This window comes from Pogona vitticeps, chromosome 4 (assembly GCF_051106095.1).
Source record: "Pogona vitticeps strain Pit_001003342236 chromosome 4, PviZW2.1, whole genome shotgun sequence".
NCBI classification, from domain to species: Eukaryota; Metazoa; Chordata; class Lepidosauria; order Squamata; family Agamidae; genus Pogona; species Pogona vitticeps.
Window position 1 is genome coordinate 8,144,387 of NC_135786.1, and position 27,169 is coordinate 8,171,555.

At 41.7% G+C, this 27,169-nt stretch overlaps 1 protein-coding gene across 4 annotated transcripts in view; it reads left to right on the top strand.

The window, feature by feature from the left end:
* The window catches only part of CHRNA4 (cholinergic receptor nicotinic alpha 4 subunit), a 96,806-nt gene extending 74,227 nt beyond the window's left edge, over window positions 1-22,579 (top strand). For 2 of the 4 annotated variants that reach the window (XM_072996738.2, XM_072996740.2), the window contains 2 exons: window positions 15,548-15,629; window positions 19,493-22,579. In XM_072996738.2, the coding sequence (XP_072852839.2) occupies window positions 15,548-15,629; window positions 19,493-19,629 (219 nt within the window). In that variant the 3' untranslated portion in view covers window positions 19,630-22,579. The remainder of the gene's footprint in view (window positions 1-15,547; window positions 15,630-19,492) is intronic. The other 2 variants (XM_072996739.2, XM_078392001.1) reach the window with 1 other exon arrangement.
* Window positions 22,580-27,169: the final 4,590 nt, after the last annotated feature.

Consider the following 27,169-nt stretch of genomic DNA (forward strand, 5'->3'; position numbering starts at 1 on the left):
CCTTCCAGTGAGCACTCAGGGTTGATTTCCTTTAGAACTGATAGGTTTGTTCTCCTTGCAGTCCAGGGGATTCTCAAGAGTCTCCTCCAGCACCACAATTCAAAGGCATCAATTCTTCGGCAGTCTGCTTTCTTTATGGTCCAGCTCCCACTTGCATACATCACGACAGGAAAAACCATAGCTTTGACTATTCGGACTTTTGTTGGCAAGGTGATGTCTCCGCTTTTCAAGATGCTGTCAAGATTTGTCATCACTTTCCTCCCAAGAAGAAGGCGTCTTTTAATTTCAGGGCTGCTGTCTCCATCTGAAGTGATCATGGAGCCCAGGAAGATAAAATTTGACACTGCCTCCATATCTTCCCCTTCTATTTCCCAGGAGGTGATGGGACCAGTGGCTACGATCTTAGTTTTTTTGATGTTGAGTTTCAGACCGTTTTTTGCACTCTCCTCTTTCACTCTCATTACAAGGTTCTTTAATTCCTCCTCACTTTCTGCCATCAGAGTGGTATCATCTGCATATCGGAGGTTGTTGATATTTCTTCCGGCAATCTTAATTCCGGCTTGGGTTTCTTCCAGTCCAGCCTTCCGCATGATGTATTCTGCATATAAGTTAAATAAGCTGGGGGACAGTATACAGCCTTGTCATACTCCTTTCCCAATTTTGAACCACTCAGTTGTTCCATGACCAATTCTAACTGTTGCTTCCTGTCCCACATGTAGGTTTCTCAGGAGACAGATAAAGTGGTCAGGCACTCCCATTTCTTTAAGAACTTGCCATAGTTTGCTGTGGTCCACACAGTCAAAGGCTTTCGCATAGTCAATGAAGCAGAAGTAGATATTTTTCTGGAACTCTCTGGCTTTCTCCATAATCCAGTGCAAGTTAGCAATTTGGTCTCGAGTTCCTCTGCCTCTTCGGAATCCAGCTTGTACTTCTGGGAGTTCTCGGTCCACATACTGCTGAAGCCTACCTTGCAGGATTTTGAGCATAACCTTGCTAGCGTGCAAAATGAGTGCAATTGTACGGTAGTTGGAGCATTCTTTGGCACTGCCTTTCTTTGGGATTGGGATGTAGACTGATCTTTTCCAATCCTCTGGCCACTGTTGAGTTTTCCAAACTTGCTGGCATATTGAATGTAGCACCTTAACAGCATCATCTTTCAAGATTTTAAATAGTTCAACTGGAATGCCATCACCTCCACTGGCCTTGTTGTTAGCCAGGCTTTCTAAGGCCCACTTGACTTCGCTCTCCAGGATGTCTGGCTCAAGGTCAGCAACTACATTGTCTGGGTTGTCCGGGATATCCAAATCTTTCTGATATAATTCCTCTGTGTATTCTTGCCACCTCGTCTTGACGTCTTCTGCTTCTGTTAGGTCCCTCCCATTTTTGTCTTTTATCATGTCCATCTTTGCACAAAATTTTCCTCTAATATCTCCAATTTTCCTGAACAGATCTCTGGTCTTTCCATTTCTGTTATCTTCCTCTATTTCTTTGCATTGTTCATTTAAGAAGGCCCTCTTGTCTCTCCTTGCTATTCTTTGGAAGTCTGCATTCAATTTTCTGTAACTTTCCCTATCTCCCTTGCATTTTGCTTCCCTTCTCTCTGCTATTTCTAAGGCCTCGTTGGACAGCCACTTTGCTTTCTTGCATTTCCTTTTCTTTGGGATGTTTTTCGTTGCTGCCTCCTGGGCAATGTTACGAGTCTCTATCCAAAGTTCTTCAGGCACTCTGTCCACCAAATCTAGTTCCTTAAATCTGTTCTTTACTTCCACTGTGTATTCATAAGGGATTTGGTTTAGATTATACCTGAGTGGCCCAGTGGTTTTTCCTACTCTCTTCAGTCTAAGCTTGAATTTTGCTATGAGAAGCTGATGATCAGAACCGCAGTCAGCTCCAGGTCTTGTTTTTGCTGACTGTATAGAGCTTCTCCATCTTTGGCTGCAGAGAATATAATCAATCTGATTTCGATATTGCCCATCTGGTGATTTCCATGTATAGAGTCGCCTCTTGTGTTGTTGGAAAAGAGTGTTTGTGATGACCAGCTTATTCTCTTGACAAAACTCTATTAGCCTTTGTCCTGCTTCATTCTGAACTCCAAGGCCAAACTTCCCTGTTGTTCCTTTTATCTCTTGGCTCCCTACTTTAGCATTCCAGTCCCCTAGAATGAGAAGAACATCTTTCTTTGGTGTCAGTTCTAGAAGGTGTTGTAAATCTTCATAGAATTGTTCAATTTCAGTCTCCTCAGCAATGCTGGTTGGTGCATAAACTTGGATTATTGTGATGTTGAATGGTCTGCCTTGGATTCGTATTGACATCATTCTATCATTTTTGAGATTGTATCCCATTACAGCTTTTCCCACTCTTTTGTTGACTATGAGGGCTACTCCATTCCTTCTATGGGATTCTTGCCCACAGTAGTAGATATGATAATCATCTGAGCTGAATTCGCCCATTCCTGTCCATTTTAGTTCACTGATGCCCAGGATGTCGATGTTTATTCTTGCCATCTCCTGTTTGACCACCTCCAGCTTCCCAAGGTTCTTAGATCTTACATTCCAGGTTCCTATGCAGTATTTTTCTTTACAGCATTGGACTTTCTTTTCACTTCCAGGCATGTCCACAGCTGAGCGTCCTTTCGGCTTTGGCCCAACCACTTCATTAGCTCTGGAGCTACTTGTACTTGTCCTCCACTCTTCCTCAGTAGCATGTTGGACGCCTTCCGACCTGAGGGGCCCATCTTCCAGCGTCATATCTTTTAGCCTTTTTTTTCTGATCATGGGGTGTTCTTGGCAAAGATACTGGAGTAGCTTGCCATTTCCTACTCCAGGTGAAGTAGGAAAGTATAAATTTATACAAAATTCAATATACAGTAGAGGTAATACAACATTCTTTCCTTGATGTCCTTTTTAATAATGCATGTCAATTTTTTTAAAAAAACTTAACTTCAATTTAATTTAATTTGGCAATCAATGTTTTCCATGTCCTCCTCTCTGATGGTGGAACAACGATAACCCGAGTTGTTGTATAGCATCTTGAGTGCATTGGTGGAAAGGCGACATAGAAGCCAAATAAAGGAATAAAGTTATGTTCTATGATCCCTATTGTGAGTAGACACTCTGGCATCTGTGCTCCTAGGGCTGTTTGACTCATACCCAATAGTTTAAACTGAAAGTATGTCCAGGTGAAAATGAACTGGGCAAAACTCTTGATCATTTCATCCACGTACTTACTCTGTATGTAAATAGCCAGAGATGCTGCTTCTGTTTGTGGTGCAATGTTGGGGGCCTTACATAATTTATTGATGGGTGGATAGTACTTAGTGCAGTGCAATGGACAGGGTGACAGCCTAGGACTCAGGATACCAAGGCTCAATTCTCAACCATGGAAACTCAGTAGGGATGGTGGTGGAGCAGATAAAACCCCTTCTTGAACACCTCATTTGCCTTGAAAGCCCTGTTTAAGGTCACTATAATTTGGTTTCAGTTTGACAGCGCTTAACGAAGTTTGCGCCTGAAAGAATGTAGAACCTGAATGTAATGATACATTTCGAAACCAAATATTTAACTCTGTAACAGGAATACTCAAGAAATACTAATTGTATGAGGGTGGATTTGAATTTAGGCATCCATCAGTCTCGAGAGACTATGGTAACATGCTCTGTATGGAAGTCTTGGAACAGCGTCTAGTGTGACTGAGAAGGCTGATTCGAGAGTGACATTCCTTTCCACACTGAAGACAAATACAATCTGTCCCTTGTCCAGTTTGCCGGTTTTGCTAGTTTCGGGACTGCCTCTTTGCCTCGGCCTGCTGGACAAGGGTCTCTTCAAATTGGGAGAGGATGTGATGCACCGCCTGCCTCCAGGCTGAATGCTCAGATGTCAGGGTTTCCCATCTGTTGAGGTCCATTCCTAATGCCTTCAGATCCTGCTTGCAGATATCCTTGTATCGCATCTGTGGTCTCCCTCTGGGGCGATTTCCCTGCACTAATTCTCCATACAGGAGATCTTTTGGAATCCAAACATCAGCCATTCTCACGACATGCCCAAGCCAACGTAGACGGCGCTGTTTCAGTAATACATGCTAAAAATTCCAGTTTGTTCTAGGACTACTCTGTTTGGGACTATATCGTGCCAGGTGATACCAAGAATGTATCAGAGACAACACATATGGAATGTGTTCATATGTGGGTGTACGCATGTATGAGGGTATATGTGTTAAAAATGCCCTTTGTTTATGCTGTCCCTTCACCTTCCCGATGTGAGAATCTGAAAATCATAGTCTGAACGAGTAATTTTTTCTTTCTCTGAAATTCATAATCATAGCCTCGCACGCTGCAATTCAGCCCCTGCAGACATATACACACCTCAGCTCACATCTTTATCTTGCAGTTTTAATAATAGGACTAGTTCCATTTCTGGAGTCCATACAATAGAATTTGTTCCATATGAGGTTGTCCATGATGGCTTATAAGTGAAGCAATCTTTCTGAGGATGTTAGAGAAATCCTATCACAAATTTCCAATAAACATCTCTTCGTCTGATGTTATTGCAGAAATCATTCTGCTATTATTATCCCCCCACCCCACCCCAGCCTATTCTTTCTCCTCTCTAACTTTCAACATGAAACTTTGAGACAGAAAACTTAATACTTGGATGCATCTTTTTCTGGTGTGTTGGTGTATTGTGGCTTTGGGTGGGCATGCGCTTTACACCGTAAATGTCAAGCCAGCTGTGCTGGCAATAAAGGACAGGCCCATTACACGGTTAATCCAATGGAACTAAAATAATAAGGGACAGCCACTGTGAAAGAGAGGGCTCAGATGGCAAAGAAATACATTACCATCAGTGACCTTGGGTTTCCTTCAACTTTATTGCGGAAAAATATAGAGAGAATCTACCATAGGAGAATACTTGTTTTGTTCCTGGTTTGGAGCTGAAAAAGGAAATTGCTTCTCTGGCTTTCAGTGCTGTAGGGACTAAAATAATTTTCAAAAGAAAAAATAAATTAAAAAACGCTTTAAAGTAATCTTGGGATGGCCTGTAAATATTTCATACCAGCATTTACAACATGCCTTTTGCACCAGAGAAACTCCAGTTTTGCTCCAAGAAAGCAAAGTTCCACTATTTACATGCATTGTATTAATTAGGAAGAACACTGACAATTGCTTTTAAAAGTGTCATATCATCACTCCTTCTAGTTTAGTGTTGTCTGCATAGACAGGTCCTTAAGTTCTTCCTTCCTTCCTTTCTCCCTCCATCCCTTCCTCCCTCCCTCCCATCCACCATCAGCTTGCTCCTTCCTTCCTTCCTTCCTTCCTTCCTTCCTTCCTTCCTTCCTTCCTTCCTTCCTTCCTTCCTTCCTTCCTTCCTTCCTTCCTTCCTTCCTTCCTTCCTTCCTTCCTTCCTTCCTTCCTTCCTTCCTTCCTTCCTTCCTTCCTTCCTTCCTTCCTTCCTTCCTTCCTTCCTTCCTTCCTTCCTTCCTTCCTTCCTTCCTTCCTTCCTTCCTTCCTTCCTTCCTTCCTTCCTTCCTTCCTTCCTTCCTTCCTACTGCCTTTCTCCTGAAGGATCCAAAGCAGCTTCCAGCATTGAAAAGAAACAAAGTTAGAAGCCAAACAATAAATTATTACACTATTTTAAAAAGCATTAAACATATTAAAACACAATAAGAGCAATATTAAAAATACAAGTAAAACACAGGAAAAAATGCTCCCTTATCAAATCTCCTTGGTCAAGTGGACATGTAAAGAAAAGCCTACCTGAAAAAAAAAAGGTCTTCGCTTGTGGAAGGACAGCAGAGATGGGGTTAGCCTGGCTTCTTGTGGGAAGGAGTTCCAAAGTCTGCAACCAAGAAGTCCCTCTCCTGTGTCCTAACTAATTGTGCAGGTGATGAGACCAAGAGAAAGGCCTCTCCTGGTTATCATAACACCAAGCAGGATCATAATGGAAGACACAGTCTTTTAGATAGCTTGGACCCAAGATTCTTAGACAAGAGATCTTTCCCAGAGTTAACTAGAGATGTTCAAGGTGGAGCCTGAGACCTCCTGTGTTCAAAGCATTGCTCCACCACTGAGTTGCAGCAATTTGTGGTATATTCACACCTTCTGCAGAATGTATACCTCTTTGCTAATAGACTGAAGGTTCTGTGCCCGGGTTGCCCACTCCAGAAGGAACTTAATCCCCACAAGTTGAGGATGAATTCTTTCCATATAAAGGACTTCCATATAGAGGGCATTGTTCTGGAAGATGGTGGCTCTGATTTCACTAGAACAGTGAATCTGTTCCACTTGTCTCTTTGAACTTTCCAGGAGCCGTCCAAGTGGCCAATTCTACTCTCAAAATAGATTCAGCACCTTGGAGAGGTCGTGTGAGCATCACATTAAAATATGGGGCAAATTCACCACTTCTGCAAAAATGGGAGTTGGCAGCCTGGGAGTTGGTAGTTTCCCTTTGAACAAGGGTGCTCCCCTCACATATGTTGCTTTAGCCAAAATCTGAGCTGGGTTTTTAAAAATGAAACTTTAAAAATCATACGTAAAACCAGCCTTCTCATCTGGAGAGGTTTGTCATGCCCCGGAGAGGGTTCTTAGGCTGGAAAAAGGTCCCTGGATTCTTACCTATCCCACTCTTAGAACAGCATCTGCTGAGACCATTCTGGGAATGCTTCCCTCAAAGCAAGAGCCAGGCTTCCCAGGTGGCTGGAACAGTGCCCCAAAATCCTGGCCTCAAAATTTTTGTTTCTAATTTTAAGCTCACCTTTGCCATCTTATGAACTAGACAGTTGGTGTTTTTTTTTAAAAAAGTAAGCTCATCAAGTACTGAATTCTATGTTTGTCGGGTAGTCCTTTTAAGGAGAAAGGTGGGGTAAAAATATTTTAAATAAATAAATAAATAAGATTGCAAAAGACATGTTTCCCCTATCTAAAACAGCAGTCGTTGAGGCTGCGTCTCCTCTCCTGTCTTGCAAACATTGGGGGTTTGGTCTTATTGAGCGTCATAAATGGGAGCTATTAATCCTCGGGAGAGGGAATGAAATGTTCCTGCATAAACTAGTGATGGGGGATGTGATTTATTCATCCTTTGTACCTTTGCAACCATTACAATAGAGCAGCACAATTACTGGAAACGGAATTGGTTTTTCCTCACCCACTTAAACAGTTTCCAGGAAAGTAAGAAAAGGACAACTTCCTCATTGAACCCCATTAAATACTGGGTCTCTTAAAGACGGTTGCTTTGTGTGTGACCAATTGCTTTGAAAACCAGAAGCTATTAGAACAAGCATTTCCTAGTTGTCCTTGAGTCAATAGAACAGTTGCAATATCAAAATAAGCGGTTGTGCTTTTTCCATTGTTAGTTCAATTATTGATAAATGGCAAACTGCCTACCATTATAACAGGCTGGCAGGAAGCTGAGCATCTATGTTTGCGTATTGTTTGGTATTGTATTAAGCAAACTAGCTCAAAGAATACATGTAACACTTTAATGCACAAAGCACATATTGTGAAAAACGGCCACCTGTTTTGTTGCATGGACATGGAAGATGGAGTAGTATGCGATGGGTTGTTTGCTTCTTTTGGCACATCCACCCCATTATCCTGTGATTGTTCTGTATGTGTGTGCTTTGCTTTCCAAAAGAAAGAAGGACACTAATTTTGCAGTTTGTAAAAAAAATATGATTCCTTGTCTCTCTCTTGCATGGATGTGAGGAATCTTCCAAGTAGAGATGGGCATGAATTAAAAAAGAATCACCAAATTTGTTCAAAAATCACTAATTTGTCACTTGGTATTCATACGAATCAATGCCCTGAGGAATACGAATCAATGAATTTTTTGTGATTTTTTAAAATTCATTGATTCATTTGGCTATAAAACAGCCCCCCCCCAAGCACCTGGAGACATCATGGTCACAGGGAAGCTTCTTCTGATTCTTCTGTACAATCCTCCCATGTTTGGTGGGGAATTTCAGATGTCTGATGTATACACACACAAAGAGGATCCCCAGGAACCTAGAGAAGCCAAATAGAATCTTCCCCTGACTCGCCTCTACAAGCCCTCCAAGTTTGATGAAGATTGGGTTTCCCCAAGACTGCTGTTAAAGGGCACTTTTCTGGAGAGATATAGCTTAGATGTCTGAAACCTACTCTTAACCAAATCTGGAGGGGTTATAGAGGTGGTTCATGGGAAGCTTTCCTTTTATTTTGGTGTCTCTAGGTGCTTGTAGGGAACTTTCCGGGGGGGGGGGCTCCTTGTGGGTCTATAACTCAGATGTCCAAAACCCAAACCTCACCCAACGTTCTGAGCTTGTAGAGGACAGTCTGGGGGAAGCTTCCCTGTGAATTTGTTTTCTCTAGATGCTTGGAGGGGGGCATTTTATAGGGTTTGAAAGTTAAAAAAGCAATTCACAAAATCAACAATTCATCAGAAAATATTCGTAAATTCTTAATTTGTGATTCGTCAACCTTGACAAATTATAAATCGAAACGAATCACTATTTTTTTCTGATTCATGCCCATCTCTACTTACATGGTTTGAACTTTTGCTCATAACTTATTTCATCACATTGAGACAGCCTAAATTGAGGAGAAGAAAGAATTCAGCGAGCTTTCCTTACATGTCCTACGGACTGGCAATAAGGCAAAAAGGAGTCACACTGTTTATTATTTATTTTTAGAAAACCAATTTGTAGAAAGTATCAGTGGGGGTAAATGATGTCTAACTTGTTTACAGGAGTCCTGCAGCTGGCTTCCATGAAGTCTGTCTCTCCGTAGCTAAGAGAAGAAAGAAGACACATCTTCAGAGTAGGAAAGAGGCAGCTTTCACAGTATTAGCTGAGAAATAATCAGAATTTCTATACCGTAAGAGGCCCTCCCTGTGTCTACGATTCATTTCTGTGTGATATTTTCGGGATCCCAGATCTGGATTGTCTGGAGACAGGAGGGATACTTAGAAAAGGAACTCCCATAATCCTTAAATGTTAGTGGTGATACCAGTTTCTCCACAGAAGTGAATAATAACCGTTTGCCACCACTGAACACAGATGTCTGCCTGTCTCTCTGTTTTAACCATAAGCACTCAGTCCTGCTCTACCTATCATAAGAGCTAACAAACTCTCCTTACTTCTTTTTGCAGGCAAAGAGACAAGGTTGTTTATTTCTGGCTTGATAGAAAATTCAACTGAAATTTAAAGAGGAAAGCAGAGCCAAGAAGAGTGGGAAAGGGACGGAGTCTGGATCTAGCCCAAAACACAAAGTTTTAATATTTAGCTCTTCAATGATTAACGTGTCTTGTTAATAGGCAAGGTGAATTTTTCATACTTCTGTGAAAAAACTCCCCTTGGTCATGGAAAGCTGTAAGTGAGGAGACTTTTAAGGCCTCTTCCTGATGAGGTTTTAGTTGTCTGTGCACTCATCATATATATGTATGAACCAGACCTTAAATATATATATTGAAGGTCTGATTCATACATATATATGGTGAGTGCACAGACAATATATTGAAGGTGTGATTCATACGTTGCTCATGTTCCCATTTGTTAAATGGAGGCTTTGTTAAATGGAGTGGGAAAGTTGCTCATGTACTTCATTTGCTCGTGTTCTCCGTTTGTTAAATGGAGGCTGTTATGGTCTGGCACACCACCCAGTAAGAAGACAGTTCTGACAATCATGGGGTGGGTGTGTAGCCTCCATGACACCCATTTGCAGTAACCTGGCTAAGGAGCTGAGGAGCCTTGGTTAGCTGGTCACTGTCTTCCTTCTTAGGGCGAGAGATAGTTTAATCCTGTTTCAATTGTAAACATAATTTCTACATTTCCACCAGTACATATCAATCAGCACATGCAATTTCCAGCATATCAATTATAGAATAGAGTAATGTAGCTGGAAGGTGCTTATAAGACCATCAAGTCTTTTGTCGCCCCCTTTGTGTGCTGCATAAATCATAGAATCATAGAATAATGGAGTTGCAAGGGGCTTGCAACTCCATGGTGGCGCTGCGAGCTAAACTGCAGAAGCCTGTGCTGCAGGGTCAGAAGACCAAGCAGCCGTAAGATCGAATCCACGCGATGGAGTGAGCGCCCGTCGCTTGTCCCAGCTCCCACCAACCTAGCGGTTCAAAAGCATGCAAATGCAAGTAGATAAATAGGGACCACCTCAGTGGGAAGGTAACAGCGTTCCGTGTCTAAGTCGCACTGGCCATGTGACCACGGAATATTGTCTTCGGACAAACGCTGGCTCTATGGCTTGGAAACGGGGATGAGCACCGGCCCCTAGAGTCGAACACGACTGGACAAAAATTGTCAAGGGGAACCTTTACCTTTACCTAAGGGGCTTATAAGGCCATTGAATCCAACACCCTGCTCATGGCAGGAATCCGAATCAACACAAATCTGAAAGATGGTTGTCCAATTTTCTCTTCAATGACTCCATCGTTGGAGCTCTCATCACCTCCTGAGGTAATTGGTTCCATTGTCATACTGCTCTAATAATGAAGAAGTTAAATCTGGCTCCCTATAGCTTGTGCCCATTATTATTTGTTTTCACTCTGGGATGATTAAGAACATATCCTGCCCCCTCCTCTGTACGACAGTCTTTCAAGTATTTGAAAAGTGCTGTCGCATTTCCCCTCAGTCTTCTTTTTCGAGGCCAAAGATGTCCAGTTCTTTCAGTCTTTCCTTGTAGGGCTTGGTTTCCAATCCCCTGATCATCCTTATTACCTTCCTCTGAACTTGCACCAGTTTGTTGGCATCCTTCTTAAAGCATGGTGTCCAGAACTGGACACAGTAATCTAGGTGAGGCCTAACCAGTGCTGAGTAGAGGGGGACTAACACCCCACCCCTACATTAGCTACCCTGCATCCATGCCATTATGCCCACAGGAACCATTCCTTGATGTTCATGTTACCACTGTTAGTAGAAAACATTCAGGAATCCCATAGACTCACCTCGAGGACAGCTGCTTCCCATTTCTCATGTGGTCTAACTCAGCCCTTAATCCCCATGAAATCACTAGGATTTACCTGCCAGCAGCAAAGCAAGTGAAGGATTGGGCTGGAAGCCTCTTGTGAGTTTAACAAGACATCATTTAGCAAGATGGGTCCATCCTCAGTTCCCTGATCAGTATTCTGTGGACACGCCACTGCTGCAGGGAAAAGGTGGTGGTTATATTTAAAGTAAATAGTTCCTTTAATTAAGTGATTGAGGCTGTTGCTTTTCGTTCAGTCTTTAAAAATAGCAAAGCCAAAAGGCAGGAAATGACTGTCTGTTGCAGAAATTGGCTCATGTAACTCGAATCTGTCAGGTGCTAACAACTTGTTATGTGGTCTCATCTGCTCTCAGGATCACCACTCCATGCCCATTCTGCATGACTTACTGGGTAACAAGATCAGCCGATTTATATTGCTCACATTACTTAGCTAGAATCCTAAATACCCTAATTATAGAATCCTGTATGTCCTTTGTTGTTGTTGTTTAGTCGTTTAGTCATGTCCGACTCTTCGTGACCCCATGGACCATAGCACGCCAGGCCCTCCCGTCTTCTGCTGCCTCCCTGAGTTTGGTCAAAGTCATGTTGGTCGATTTGATGACCCTGTCCAACCATCTCATCCTCTGTCGTCCCCTTCTCCTCTTGCCTTCACACTTTCCCAACATCAGGAACTCTTTTCCAGGGAGTCTTCTCATGAGATGGCCAAAGGATTGGAGCCTCAGGTTCAGGATCTGTCCTTATTGATAATGTTGTTCCAAATATTATGTTTCTATGTTGAAAGAAAATTGATTTTCTTTCGGGAGAAATCACATCTCCATATAATGTGTTTCTTGTGCTTGGAGTGTTTTCAGTAGTAGACTATTTAATTTCTTGTTAGAGATACAATGAACTTCAGGAGAACTGAACCTTAAAGTGTTTGCCCGCCATTTTGGAAAGCATTCTTTGATTTTGATCTAATCCTCAATGCTGGATTTCATGCAAAACCACTTACAGGAAGAACCACACACACGTGTGTGTGTGTGTGTGTGTGTGTGTGTGTGTGTGTCTGTCTGTCTGTCTGTCTGTCTGTCTGTGTCTCTCTGTGTGTGTGTGTGTGTGTGTGTGTGAGAGAGAGAGAAGGCAACTTGACATAAGGTTTCTCATTGTCTTTGACCAGTGTTGTGCCGCACGCCTCATTATAGCAAATCAAAAGGGATCAAATACCAGTCCTCCAAATGCATTTTCATTTTAAGTTGTTCTTTGAAATAAACGTAGCTCCTTTTCATTTCACCTCTTGCCTCATTTATCCATAATTTGGGAATTAATTGCCCTCCAGAGATTACTTCGGGTAGTCTAGTATTAATTTAATTTAACTCTTGGGAAAACATATAGACGTTGATGGAGTTAAATAACTTTTGTTCATAAGTATGAACAAAAAAGAAAAGAAAATTGAAATTCTGCCACAAAAGTTAGCTAGGCCTAATTAGAGTTGTACAACTTTTTCCTGTTCTTTCTGTGTCTTTTTGAAGTTATTGTCTTCTAAGCTAAAGGTGGGACAGAAAGAGAGAAAGAATGACATATCATCAGACCTATGGAGGCATTAATGTATTTTAAAGTTCACATTTATGTCTTGTCATCTTATCGCTATCCTCGTCCTCAATTAATTAGCAGGAAACAGTGCAGATAATAAAGACCTATGTCATCAAACCTATGTAGATCAGCAGCAGTTTATATTTATCATCATTAGCATCAGTTATCCTGGCAGGCTGGTTGCCAGTGTCTGGTGCCACCCATATTACCAACAATTTCTTCTCAGACCACATGAGTAGAGACGGGCATGAATCACCAATTTACCACTGTGACAGGTGTTTGGCGATACTCCACGTCCTCCAGTGGGCACCTGTAGGACATGGGTCAGGACACTACCTCTGAGTGGAGTCGGCAGCCACTCAGAGGGGCCAGGGTGCGTAACTGCCAAACACCTGTTGCAGCGATAGACGAATCAGGAGAAACTGCTCAACCAGCAGTTCATGGCCCTCTCTACAAACAAGTAATCTTTGGTGTGCAAGACGGGAGGCTGACTGACCTCAGAAAAGGGCAAGACAATTTTATATGAAATCCAAAAGGTTGTGCTTCCTCTCATTCGTTAAATTGAACTATTTGGGTTTCAGAAGCTCTCTTTCGGGAATTAGTGCGAGAAGTTCGAAAGCAAAAGAAAGAGCCTTCTTTGTGTTGTTATTTGTCGGTTACTACTCAGAAAGCCCAGTCCTTTTAATAGCAGGACCTTTTGCAGTTAATTCATTCATAAAGTCCTTAAAAGTCAGAAATAACTTGATGTCCCATAACATAAACTGTGAAGCCTAAAAACTAGCATGTTGTTGACGGCCAATAAACAGACAGGGACCCAGGGGATATTTTGTTTTAGTATGGAATGAAGGGAACACTATATGTGGGGTCACAAACTGTTCTCTCAACACTTGCAACTTGATAGCGCATTATAAGAAACTGGGGCATGTTTTTGAAATGATGTTCAGGTAGAGCAAATTGCAGGATAACTCGTGCCTTGTAAATAATTCTAAGAGCTGTTAGCAGAATCACAACAGGCTTCACTCTGAAGCGAGCACAGCCTTGATGTGACATGATTTTCCTGGCATATGAGATAAAATACATACTGTGTGGTTATAATTAATGTACAAAGGGAAAATGATTGATGATTCTACACAGCAGCCGTCCTCGAATGTGTCAGTTAGGCAGAACGAGAGATCAGAAGACTGGAAATGTACATAAGGGTTGATATTGTCAAAAGGGTGAGAACAGTCCAACTTGCCAGCACTATAGTCAGGCCAACTCTCTTCCCCAACTACCCAGAGTAGCTTTCTTTTTCACTTTGGTTGTTTCCAAGTACAGTGGTGCACCGCTTGACGCTTATCCTGCATGACGTCAAAATCGCTTTAAGATGAGTTTTTTTGCGATCGCTATTGCGATCGCAAGACGATGGTTCCAATGGGCTTTTTTCGCTTGATGTCGATTCGAAGCCTGCTTCGCAAACCATTTGTTTTCTAAACGACGATTTTTCCGGCTCCGCAAAATGGCTTCCCTTCATAAAATGGCTTCCCTCCCTTCACAAAATGGCTGTTTTCCAGACCCCTGCTTCGGAAGACATCGATTTTAAACAGCTGATCGGCGCTTCTCTATGGGCGATCTTCACTGGACGATGAGGTATTTCCCCACTGGAATGCATTGATCGGTTTTCAGTGCATTCCAATGGGGTTTTATTTTTCGCTTGACGCTGATTTCGCTTAACAGCGATTTTCCTGGAACAGATTATCGTCGTCAAGCAGGGCACCACTGTATTTTAAAGACTAACTGCTGTATTTTAATGTGTGCGTATTTGTGGACAAAAGTCCACTTCCTCAGACATAACAGTGGGACCAAATGGCAAATATTTACACATTTATTGTTGTTGTGTTATTTAGCCATTAAGTGGTGTCTGAATCTTCATGACCCCATGGACCAAAGCATGCCAGGCCCTCCTGTCTTCCACTGCCAGAGTTGGGTCAAATTCATGTTCGTAGCTTCGGTGACCCTGTCCAGCCATCTCGTCCTCGGTCGTCCCCTTCTCCTCTTGCCTTCACACTTTCCCAACATCAGGGTCTTTTCCAGGGAGTCTTCTCTTCTCATGAGATGGCCAAAGTATTGGAGCTTCAGCTTCAGGATCTGTCCTTCCAGTGAGCACTCAGGGTTGATTTCCTTCAGAATGGATAAATTTGTTCTCCTTGCAGTCCAGGGGACTCTCAAGAGCCTCCTCCAGCACCACAATTCAAAAGCATCAATTTTCTGGTGTTCATTTAAAAATGACCTAAACCAGAGATCGTATTTGGGCAGAAGTTGTTGACCTGCCAATGACCTTTAGGACTCATGTTGATATTTAGTTCCCCTCACAGAAAGCAGTATTCTCTAAACCAGTGGTCCCCAACCTTTTTGCCTCCACAGACTGGTTTAGCGTGCGGTGGCATCCGTGCATGCATGGGAGGGACCGTATGTGCATCTGTGCATGGAGGGACCGTACGTGCATGGGGGACATGTGTGCGGGAGGGCCGTGTGTGCGTCTGCATGTGCAGGGGGGCCAGCAGATTTGTCTCCATGGCCCAGTCCTGGCAAGGCCACAGACTGGGACTGGGGACCCCTGCCCTAAACAACGACAATGATTAGTGGCTAAATTAATCCCAGAGAACAAGCAGGAACAACATGATAATGAGTGTCTCTAATCACCAGTGGGGCTTGTGAGGTGGCACAGGTTAGTTAGAAAAGGGATATAGCTGAGAATATAACAGATACAATAAATTATTATATATTTGATAGTGGTCTAAAAAACCTTGGTTTATATTAAGACCATTGAGATGGTCTTTAAACATATGTATACATTTTTATCGCAGCTGTTTCTCTATGGATTCTTGTCCTGTAATTTTTCTTCGCCAAAATGGCAACTTTCAAATATTGTGCAGAGTGTCCAGGTAACTTAAAATGATTAGACACAGGTTTCTGTGTATTACCACTCCTGATGTCAAATTTGTGTCCATTAATTCTTTTGCGCAGAGATTGTCCCGTTTGTCCTATGTAGAATGCAGAGGGGCATTGTTGGCAAAAGATGGCATAGATAACATTGACAGAAGAACAGGTAAAGGTACCCTTGATGTTGTGTGTGACACCTAAGTATTTTAATCTCTCTTTCCTTTGCTACTGAAATACTCAGGCTCGTATCCTATTGTCTAATGCAGAGTGGAAGGTAAATCCCATAAACTTCTCCCAGGCTTTGGTAGATTTCTCATGACATTCCTATCTAGCTGTCCAAGAGGAATTTTTTTTAAAAAAATAGATTTTTGTACCTTGTTGTTTTAACTGTGTTTTTAGTATTAATTTTATTTACCATTCTTAATATAATATTTAATTCTTTTACAATATTTGGATACTTATTGTTTTTAGCTTTTTAATGATATTGTTTTTGTCTTTTTAATGATAAAAGACCACCTTGGGTCTTTTTTTAAGGAGAAAGGTGGGGTAAAAATATTTTAAATAAATAAGTAAATGCCCATTCTTGCACCGATCACAAAACTAGTTGTGCAGTTCATCGCCGACATGATTCTTTTCCCCAAGGTTGGGAATCAAACTGTCTTAAGAGAAAGGCATTCCAACCTCGTAGAAGGGGAAAAGAAAACTATACAAAGGTGAGAAACCAGCAATTGATGATAGCATAGGAAAGAGGGATACAGATAGGCCTAACTGGAACTCCAATAGGGCAGGATTTGGCCCTAGGCTTGACATTCTTCTTGCCCTAAAAAGATATAATCCTTAGATAACAGTATTTCCTCTAGTGAGATTACCAAAAACATATAGAAATATAGCCAGTATATGTTGGAGGAGATGTTAAAAAGCAGGGAATACCTTCTTTAAAATCTCCCACCTGTATGGAGATTGTATTTTTGAAGCATTATTACAAGAGCAGTTCAGGATATTATCAGATATGAAAGTTCCCATTCAGCCCCTATGTTTGTTCTATTAGGTTATTTGGGGGGAAAGCAGTGTTAAAAATAGATCACAGATAATTTTGGATGGTGACTTGCTTATCACTGCAAAGATGTTATTTTCAGGCTTTTGGGAAACAACAGCAGCTGTTTCAGTATGGAAAGAGCTGGATGCGAAAACAGAAGATGAATCATAGAATCATGGAGTTGGAAGAGCCATTGAATCCAACCCCTTGCTCAGGGCGGGGTCCAGATCCAAGCAGATTAGACAGAAGGTTGCACGATTTTCTCTTGAATGCCTCCAGTGTTGGACTGTTCACCAGCTCATGAGATCATGTGTTCCATTGTTATACTGCTCTAACAGTTAAGAAGTTTTTCCTGATATTCAGCTTAAATTTGGCTTCCTATAGCTTGAGCCCATTCTTATATATCCTGTACCCTGAGATGATTAAAAGTGGATCCTGTTCTTCCTCCATAGGACTAGTATTCCAGCTGAGAGCGAGTGCGTATCATTTCAAAACAGGACAATGAGGGCAAAAGAATGCTTTAAATTGAAAAGCCCTGGCCACCAGCTGAAGCTCAGAGCTGGGAAAAATTTTGGACTGCAACTCCCAGAATGCCTCGGAATGGAATTGTAATGCAAAAATAGAACTTTTCCCATCTCCGTTGAAATTTAAGAGATACAATGCTAGACATTGGTTCTGTCGTTTGTGCAGTATCTAAATGAGCTGCATCCTCTGCTATTATGACATAAGGAGATCACCTACATTTCTCCTCAGGTTGCCCCCCCCCCTCATCTCCCTAACTTTAACCCACAGAAAAACAGATGGGAGAGCCTCCCTGTTCATAGTTGACAATGAAAGGCTGTCAGGAACATAGCAAAATTTCATATCCCCTTAAGTATACTGAAGGGCAACTGGGGAAACGCTTACCTGACAGGATATCCCTAGGTAGAACTCTATTCTTCAAAGCAATGGTTAAATAAATAAAAATTTGACCTTTTTCAGCTGGAGGTGATTTATTTTCTCTCTTTTTAAAAATCAATCTTTTCTGCTGCAGTCGACGCAGGATGGATCGACATTAGGAAGTGGATGATAACCCAAGTAGCTGAAAAGGGAATCATGTCCATTTTTTAAAAAAGCTGGCCATCACAACTACTCCCCCTTGAGGTCATTCAGTCCTGGTCCTATTCAATGCAGAGCTACAAATTAGGAGAAACAGAGAGTCATTTCAAAAGATGACATTTGTGTATCAAGTTTTCTCATGCCTGGCATCCGTTTTCTGTCTCCCGCAGGAATGCTTACAATAGAACCTAACACCAAATACATCCCATAAATTACTGCATGTGAGATGTAACCACACAACCAAGAGCCTTAGAGCCAATGAATATTTAGTATGCTTTACTTGTGAAATTGGTATTTCATCCAGTATTTCTCTCTTTTTTTTCTTTTTTTTTCAAATATCTGATGACATGGGTGCATCCACAAAAGCTCACATTAAAACATAATAATTAATCTTTAAGGTGCCACATATTTTTGTCTCTTTTGTTGTTCTTGTTTTGTTTTGTTTCTTTGGATTCTGCCTCACAGGTTTTCTCTTGTTCATGAGACATAATAAACCCACCTTGGTGTCCTTGGACTTCAACGCCCAGAAATCCTGGCCAGCAGAGGTGGCGGTGAAGGCTTCTGGGAGTTGTAGTCCAAGAACATCTGGAGGCTCAAGGTTGGGGACCACTGGGCTATAGCATATGGCCAGAACTTGGAAAAATTACTTTTTGGGACTATCGTTTTCGGATTCCCTCAGCTGTCCTTTGGCTGGAGTCCAAAAAAAGTATCTCGTGATGTCCAGTGTCATCTTTAATTGTTTATTTATTTAAAAGATAGGTCAGCTAATCAGTGATTTATTAGTTAATAATATTAATATTAGAACTGCAGAGCTGGAACGCACCCAATGGATCATGAAGTCCAGCCCTTAGGAAGGAGGCACCGTGGGGGGAATAGAACTCCCAATTTCTGTCTACGCAGGCAGAGACCTAAACCACTGAGCAGCTCTGGATTGATTGAGTTGTCTGTTGATTTGCATTTGTATCTATTTTTTCTTATCGTATTTTTTGTTTTATAATAAGACCACACACCCCTTGTGAATACTGAAAAGCGCAGGTATAGAAAGGCTGTGTAGAACATGGTCTCTTGTTCCCTCTGGTGGGCAGTTTGGGTAATACACATTGGAAACATATTTCTGGAGGGTGGTGTAAGTACTATTTTCAGGCAGCAGATAAGTGAAACTGCTGGTACTGATCCCATGGATCTAACACTCGTATCGTACACCACCCAGAGAGTGCATTGCACTATGGGGTGTTCTATAAGTTGAATTAGTGGATGGATGGATGGATGGATGGATGGATGGATGGATGGGTGGGTGGGTGGGTGGATGGATGGATAGATAGATAGATAGATAGATAGATAGATAGATAGATAGATAGATAGATAGATAGATAGATAGATAGATAGATAGATAGATAGATAGATAGATAGATAGATAGATACCGTATTTTTCGCTCCATAAGACGCACCTTTCCATAAGATGCACCAATTTTTTAGGAGAAGAAAACAGGAAAATATAATCTGTTTTCTTTGCTCCATAAGACGCACAGACTTTCCACCCCCCTGTTTTGTGGGGAAAAAGTGTGTCTTATGTTGCGAAAAATACGGTAGATAGATAGATAGATAGATAGATAGATAGAGAGAGAGAGAGAGAGAGAGAGAGAGAGAGAGAGAGACAGACAGACAGACAGACAGACAGACAGACAAACAAACAAACAAACAAACAAACAAACAAACAAACATCTTTTTCAAGATCTGTATATGCCAGCATTCCCATGTCCAGGTGCCTTGGACTACATCTACCACCATCCCCAGTGCTTCTTCCTCAGATAATGATACTACCTTCAATCCCCCTATGCTTTATGAATTTATTTTTCTTGATATGTCCTCGTTGTTCCCCCTCTCCTGTGTTGCAGGTGAAGGAAGACTGGAAGTACGTCGCAATGGTCATCGACAGAATCTTCCTCTGGATGTTCATCATTGTCTGCTTGCTGGGGACAGTGGGTCTCTTCCTCCCGCCTTGGCTGGCAGGAATGATCTAGGAACAAAATAACTCAGAACCCGAACCCGTTGCATCCCATTCCAGAGATTTCAGTCCACCGGGCAAGAAGGGGCAAAGCTGAACGCTGGAGGCAACTGCTATGAATAACAAAACCATAACGTCTGCGCATGAACTGTTTCCTGGATGTTCTGGGGCTGCCTGTCTAAGGTTGCATCACTGCCTAGGCCATCTTCATCTTCTATATCTCTTTGAGGGTGGGAGGGATGGGAGGGAGCTGGTTAATTAAAGTCTATCCATAGCATGGTGGCATTCGTTGTCGTATATACTCCTAAGGACACAGCTGTGGTCCCTTTGTAGTGAGTGCCAACAGAAGCACTCTCAGACATACTCAGTCCCTATGAGTCAAATGAGAAGTTAAACACTCCGGCTTGGTGTTGAGTGAAGGTGTTCCTCACCCAAACAGTCTGATTTCAGAGTTTTCATTTGCACAACAGGCAAGGAGTTCTGAAGCCCAAGAAAGTGGTTAGAGCCAGAATCCTTGTTTCCCACTTCATGCGGCCAATCATTCTTTATATGAGTGGTTGAGCTTTTTATTTTTCTGGCCTTGCACAAGAAGGGATCCAGAACACCATCACTGCAAGAAGATTATTAGCCTTGTGATTGTTAGAACCTCTTAGTGAAAACAAAATATTCCCAAGTCCAGGAACAAGTTTTCCTGAATCTCAGAGTTTCATATCACAGCAAAACTGAGTAAACAGATGAAAAGACATGCTTGTTTGTCTATCCACATTTTGATGGGTTGACATAGGTCAGTGGTGCCCAACCTTGAGTCCCCAGATGTTCTTGGACTACCATTCCCAGAAATTCTGGCCAACACAGCTAGTGGGGAAGGCTTCTGGGACCTTTAGTCCAAGCACATCTGGAGACACAACATTGGGAAGAAACTGGCTAGATCATCTAGGCACTGGAGCATATGACTGGAAGATTCACATTGAGCTGGGCTGTATCGCATCCGGCTGGATTGTGGGGGAGATCACCTTTGAAAACATACCAAACTAACACGCCAGAAAGAAGGTGAGGCTACAAGTAGTTCTGCCTAACTTGTTAAATTTATATTGGCAGAAACAGTTTGTGGGTGAGAAATATGAGAGCTAGACATGAAATAGTTCACTTGCAGTTTTACATGGGGCAGCCTAGCAGAGCTTGTGCCATTCGGTGAGTGAGATTGTGTGTCAGCTTTGGGGCTCTGAGATAAAGGGAGGAGAAAGCTGGCTGTATTTCAGACCCTTAAAAAGACACAAGGGTCCTGTTTCCCTCAGTGCTGAAAGGGCTTTAAAAGCAGAGCTTTGAACGTTTCTGTTTTTTTGGACTACGACTCGTATAATTCACTGGGGATTTCTGGGAGCTGAGGTCAAAAAAAAAGAGAGAAGCATGTCCAAGTTCTATTTGAAAGCTCACGGGGCATCTTCCTCTGTAATGCCAGTGATGTGAAAATTCAGTTTCCCTTCTCTGTTGAGTTGAAACAGTGCCTCAAAGCTATGATTCCAGAATATACTAGCTATGTTGGTCACCAGGAAAGTCTGGAGAGATCCAAAATGCTGCTTACAACACCGTTTACTAGACAGACAACAAAACAGGAATTGTGGCAAACTTCAAAAGCATCTAGAAGTAGCAAGCATCATGATTGTTATGTTACCTCTGCTATCAAAGACAAAAGGCCTTTCAGTTCCAGTTTTGGGTGAAGGCAAACCACCGAGCATTACTGCTAAGTTTACAAGGCCAGGACCATTCCGTTCCCTAGATTTCAGGGGTCAACCCTCACAAAGCCATAGCAGGTAGGTCATTCAGCAACAATTGCGTGTATAAGAAAGAAAGAGAGCGGGGAGAGAGAATGGGGTAATGCCAGAGCATTCAGCATCAAGAACAGCTCTGAAACATGCAGGCTAATAGAAAAGACAAGGACACTCCTAAGTATGTCAAAATGGCATGTCCCCAAATCTAAGATTGCCAGCTTGCAGGATCTCATTCCCTGAAATTTTTGGGAGCTGGGAGCTGAAGAATAGACCATAAGAAGAACAGACCACAAAAAATAGACCCCAAACCAGGGAGCTGAAGAATAGACCACAAAATCTGATTCTTGGAGTTCAAAGCCAACACCCGGTGATGCCAACCTTTGTATTCATGTCCTGGTTTTCCTGGGTGTCTAGATATCTTCTGTGGGAGCAGAAAGCTAGACTAGATATAAGCCTTTGCTATGATCCAGCACAACACTTACACTCTTAACTGCACCACACTCTTCCTCCTGAAGGCTTGGCCAACAAAGAACCCTAAAAACCGATACTCTACCAACTCTGTGGTTCAAATACAAGGCATTTTTAGCAACATTATCGTCATAAGCTATGAGTGCCTCCTATTTGTTTTCAAGCCATCAAGATTAATTTGCATAATATAGTCCAGTTGTAGAATTCACATTTTCTAGAGGCGTAATGTGGATTATTCTCCTGGTGAGACATAAATGCAGTCTAATATTGACAAGGAGTGTTATCTCCCGCAATCCACCACAAAGAAGACACAGCTTCAACTCTTGGATCAAGCCATAGTTATTGACCAGAGCAGAAAGGGACATCTAAAGCCACATAACCCATCACCACTTTTGGTACATGTGAGAAGGGAGTTGAAGGAAAGGGTGTTTAAAATATGAATGCTCTCCTTTATGGCTTGATCATCTTTGCTAGAACTACATGTGGATCTGTCCTAAATTTTTAGTCCATTCCAGTCTTTCTCTTGAGAATATGAACTCAGGTTAATTCTTCAGATTTTTTCAGATGACACAGGCGAAATGGGGTGGAGGATCTTCAGAAGGGAGGGAGATAGAAAAATGAGGATGATTCCTTCAGATTTTTATTCCCCATCAATTTGGGCCCATCCTTTCTCAGTTCAGAGAAACAATTGTTGAAGCTTCATGAACAGACTTGAAATAAAGAATTTCTGAGTAATCATGGCTTTGTGTCTATCTCCTCTTTTCTCCAATGGTTAGCTTCTCTCAACACAAAGGGTCTGCCATTCCAAGCTCAGTGGGTTTGGAGGAAAAGAAAGAAACCCTTGTCGCGTTAATATGGGTGGAATCGGAAGTGGGTGGTATACTGGCTTATATATGATATATACTTATATCTCAGCATTGGATAAAATCCTCCAGGAATGGCTTTAGAAAAAAATTACCAAAGAACTTGATCATTACTACTTATCCTTCAAATTTCTTTTTTTTAAATCATCAAACGTTTCAAGAGATGTTCATTTTCCAGATCATTTACAGAAATCTTTGCTCCTCAAAAACCCTTCATTCTTTAAATGCGCCATCATCATGGAACACACCTTCCATGAAGTTATATTAAGTCTTGGGGTGGTTGAAGAGTATATTAATATTAATATCCATGAAGCTTTATTAAGTCTTGGCATGGTGGTGAAGCATATTAATATCAATATATATTTTTCTTCTTCTCTTTTCTCTTTTTTTTTTCTTTTAAGTCACCAAATCATTGTATGTATTGCTATCTGGGATCTGTAGTATTTTTAAGTTTAACTTGTAAACTGCCCAGAGTATATCTGTGAAGATTCTCAGTCATCCAGGTGAGATTATCTGGAAGTTGAGTCATGGCGACTCGAATTTTTTCTTGTTAGGTTGAAACATTTCGCTACTCATCCAAGCAGCTTCTTCAGTCTGAGGTGAGTTGGTAGGAGACCCGTTACATCCTCCATGTTGGTTTCACTTCCCCCTGGTCTGAATAAGGAGTACTGCATGCTCTAATGGAGTAGTCAGTCTGTCTGTCAATCAATCAATCAATCAATCAAATAATTGAGTTTGAATTGAGTCCAACTGCCTGCTCAGTGCAGGAATACAAATCAAAGCAGATCTGACAGAGGATTGTCCAATGTTCTCTTTAATGCCTGCAGCGTTGAAGTGCTCACCATCTCCTGAGATAATTGGTTTCATTGTCATACTGCTCTAACAGTTAAGATGTTTTTTCCCACAGCAGCCAGATTACTCTGGGCCCAAAAATGGAAGAAAGGAGAAGTACCAACAATGGAGGAACTATTAAAGAAGCTACTGGACATTGCAGAATTAGATATGCTTTCAGAGGTAATATGGGCTCAACTGAGATACTTTGTGAAGGAAAGCTGAAAGCTGATATACAGTTGGGCCCAGAAAATAAACAGGAACTTATGGGAAGAAATAGTTACGGTGAATTAGTGCTCAGAAGAACCTTTTGATGATATTAGATGACCAGACATTGAAGAAATTTCTGATCCATACATGCAGCATGAATGCTTAGTTTTCTGTCTTTTATTATCTATGTTAGTTTTTTAAAGATCTATTATTGTTCTGTATGTTTTGTATGTATGAATCATCATCATCAAAGTTTTTTCTGATATTCACCCTAATTCTGGCTTCCTGTAGCTTGAGCCCATTGTTATGTGTCGTGCACTCTAAGATGATCAAGAACAGATACTGCCCCTCCTTGTGTATGACTGTCTTTTAAGTCTTTGAAAAGTGCTATCGTATCTCCCCTCTGTCTTCCTTTCTCCAGGCCAAACATGCCCAGTTCATCCAGTCTTTCCTCCTAGGGCTTGGTTGCCAGTCCTCCGAACATCCTTGTTGCCCCTTTTCTGAATTTTCTCCAAATATAAACATGCTTTGAGAAAGACTCGGGTGCCCCATACTCTGACATGATTTTGGTTACCCCAAAGTCACACAACCACACAAGCCAGAACCCTGGGGAAAAAAATCTGTCTTAAGAATGGCACGGCTTGCCCCCACATAGGCCAAATGCTCTATGCTGCAGGCCCATTGCTTTTCAAGTTAACAAAAACAAGGGCAGGAGAGGCTAGTGTGTTCCCATTGCGCCATGTTTACTTAATCTCAAAAAGATGACCAAAAAGGATTAGAGTTATTTCTTAGACAGAGGTGGCCTCTGTTTTATTTGTTCCACTGGCCAATACAGGGCACAAGGCAGTTTAAAAACAACAGCAATTTTAAAAAAAGCCCACAACACCCCATTGTACTTTATAATATTAAAATACAAGCAAACAAATTATGTTAAGACACAAATGAATTGAAAACAATATTAAAGCACAGCTCTTTTTTTAAAAGGAAGCCTAGCACCCAGAGGTTCATTGCATTCTCCTCCCTAGGCAGCCGAAGGGTCAAAGCCCACCTGAACCTGCATATTAGTAGAAGGCAGGGATGAAGATTTAAATCACAGGACCTGCTGTCAATTCGGACTTAAGTTGCACTGGTGACTTAACTTGGAACTTCTGACCAAAGGCTCACTCAGAACCCCTCTTTTTCATCCCCACCAAACATGACTCTGAAGAGGGCAGGTCCATGAAGGGGACAGATCTTGATGAGGACTCCTACAGATGAAGGATCATCCTTGAAGGCTGTCCTTCAGGCATCCCCACTATCGGACGTAAGGCAGGTGGGAAACAAGAACAAGTCCCCTTAATTGTGAGTCCCTTCTTTCCTTTATTCTTATCAGAGCAGTGTACAATCTAAAAAAGATGGACGGATCTGAAATACAGGTAAAATTAAAAATGAATTAAAATGTTGAGATAATTAGACTATTTGTGATCAGAAGACGGCTACTTTAATAGCACTCTCTCAGCCATTTGCTAGATCTTCTTTCGTATACAGGGTGGGACATGAATGTCCAGCACATAAGTGCTGCATAAGAACTGTAGAGCAGTACAACAACAGAACCTATGTCCTCAGGAGGTAGTGAGCCCTCCAAGGCTGGAGACATTCAAAGGAAAAATGGACAACCCTCTGCGAGATCTGCTTTGATTCAGATTCCTGCTCTCGGCAGGGGGTTGGACTCAATGGCCTTAGGGACCCTTTCCAACTCATGGTTCTATGAATTTCTCCACCACCATGGAGAGGGTGAAATGTTTATAGCGCCCACTCCACGACATAACTTTCTCTTACCCTAGGAAGGTGGCACTAATGAGATGTATATATATTTTTATACTGTTTTGTTTTATTTTGTAAGCCGCCCCGAGTAGACATGGTCTAGAGGGGCGGGGTAAAAATCAAATAAATAAATAAATAAATAAATAAATAAATAAATAAATAAATAAATAAATAAATAAATAAATGTTAACCATGGCATATTTTTTCACATGGTTGTTTAAGGGCCACTGTTTCTCTGTGAAGGGAAAACTGTATCCATAGCCATTTGTTACAGGAAGCCATCATTAAAAACTCAAATTCATTAGTGTTCTAGAGACATGCTTCTAGCACGCTGCCATGACTGAGCAATCAGACTTGGACCGATCATAAAACAAAATAATCTAATTTCCAAACTATTATTTCTTGGTGTGTGAACAACTCCTGCTGTGACAATCAAATGCTTTCAGCACTTAAGGAAGGTCTTCTTCTAATTGTCTGCTATAATGTACAGTGGACCCTCAACTTACAGATGGCTCAACTCTCAGACTTTTCGAGTTACAGACTTCTCTGGCCGCAAAATTTAGGTTCGACTTGCAACCGGAGAATCGACCTACAGACCAGGAAAAAAAAATGGAACAAAAATAGAACAAAAATGGCCAGTTACGGGATTAACCAGTTTTCAATGCATTGTAGGTCAATGGACTCGACCTACAGACTTTTCGACCTGCAGCCACCGTTCCACTATGGATTAATTCTGTAAGTAGAGGGTCCACTGTATCATTCTACCCTCAAGTTCCTGGCAAGTTCCTGGATGAGCTAAACATTTCTTAAATGGATGTACATATATGTCCAGATGGGTGCTGTAGTATAATCTCATCTCCCGGTCTGATCCAACAGCCAGAAGATCTTTCTCCCAGACTGCTTTAGGGATAAGCCAGGGTGTATTTAGCGCACCTCTACTAATCAACTGGGTGACAGAGCAGCATGTGTTCCTCTGGTTGCAAAAATGAGGATGAAGGGATTTACTGCCAAAACCCTGGCAGTCCATTATACTTGGCTGACTAAGTGCTTTCAGCTTGGAAGGTCACTGGCCTGGCATTAAATGCGTTGCACATTTAACAACCTTCGTATACTGCCTTTAAGAGGTTTGGCTGGGAGCATCCCTTTTGAGCTGGGGCGAGTGTCAATCAATCCATCAGCAACCAATTGTTGCTCTGCCTCAGGTTTTGAAGAAAGCCACACCTCTCTATTTAAGAATATTCCCCTCTTTTTTGTAGACAGTTTTGTGGTCGTCTGCTGGAAGTTATGCATTAGTCACTGGATATTATCATTATGGACTGTTCATATAACTAACCATATTTGTATAGCATGCTATTTTTGATCTGTTCAGAACATTGGGTGAATAAGGACCTTTTATTCTTTCTCTTACCGATGTCTCACAGTGAGTTACTGAGACTGTAAGTTCTAGTTGATGAGAACCCAAAAGAGGTGGTCTGTTCTGGGGAGATGACCTGAATACCGGGGCAGATACTGCCATTCAGTGTTGGCAATACCGGACTAGACAGATCAAGAGTCTGACTCAATAGAAACCAATATCCTATATTTCTAGCAATGGCTATAATCCAGTAGTAAATTGCAACTAGA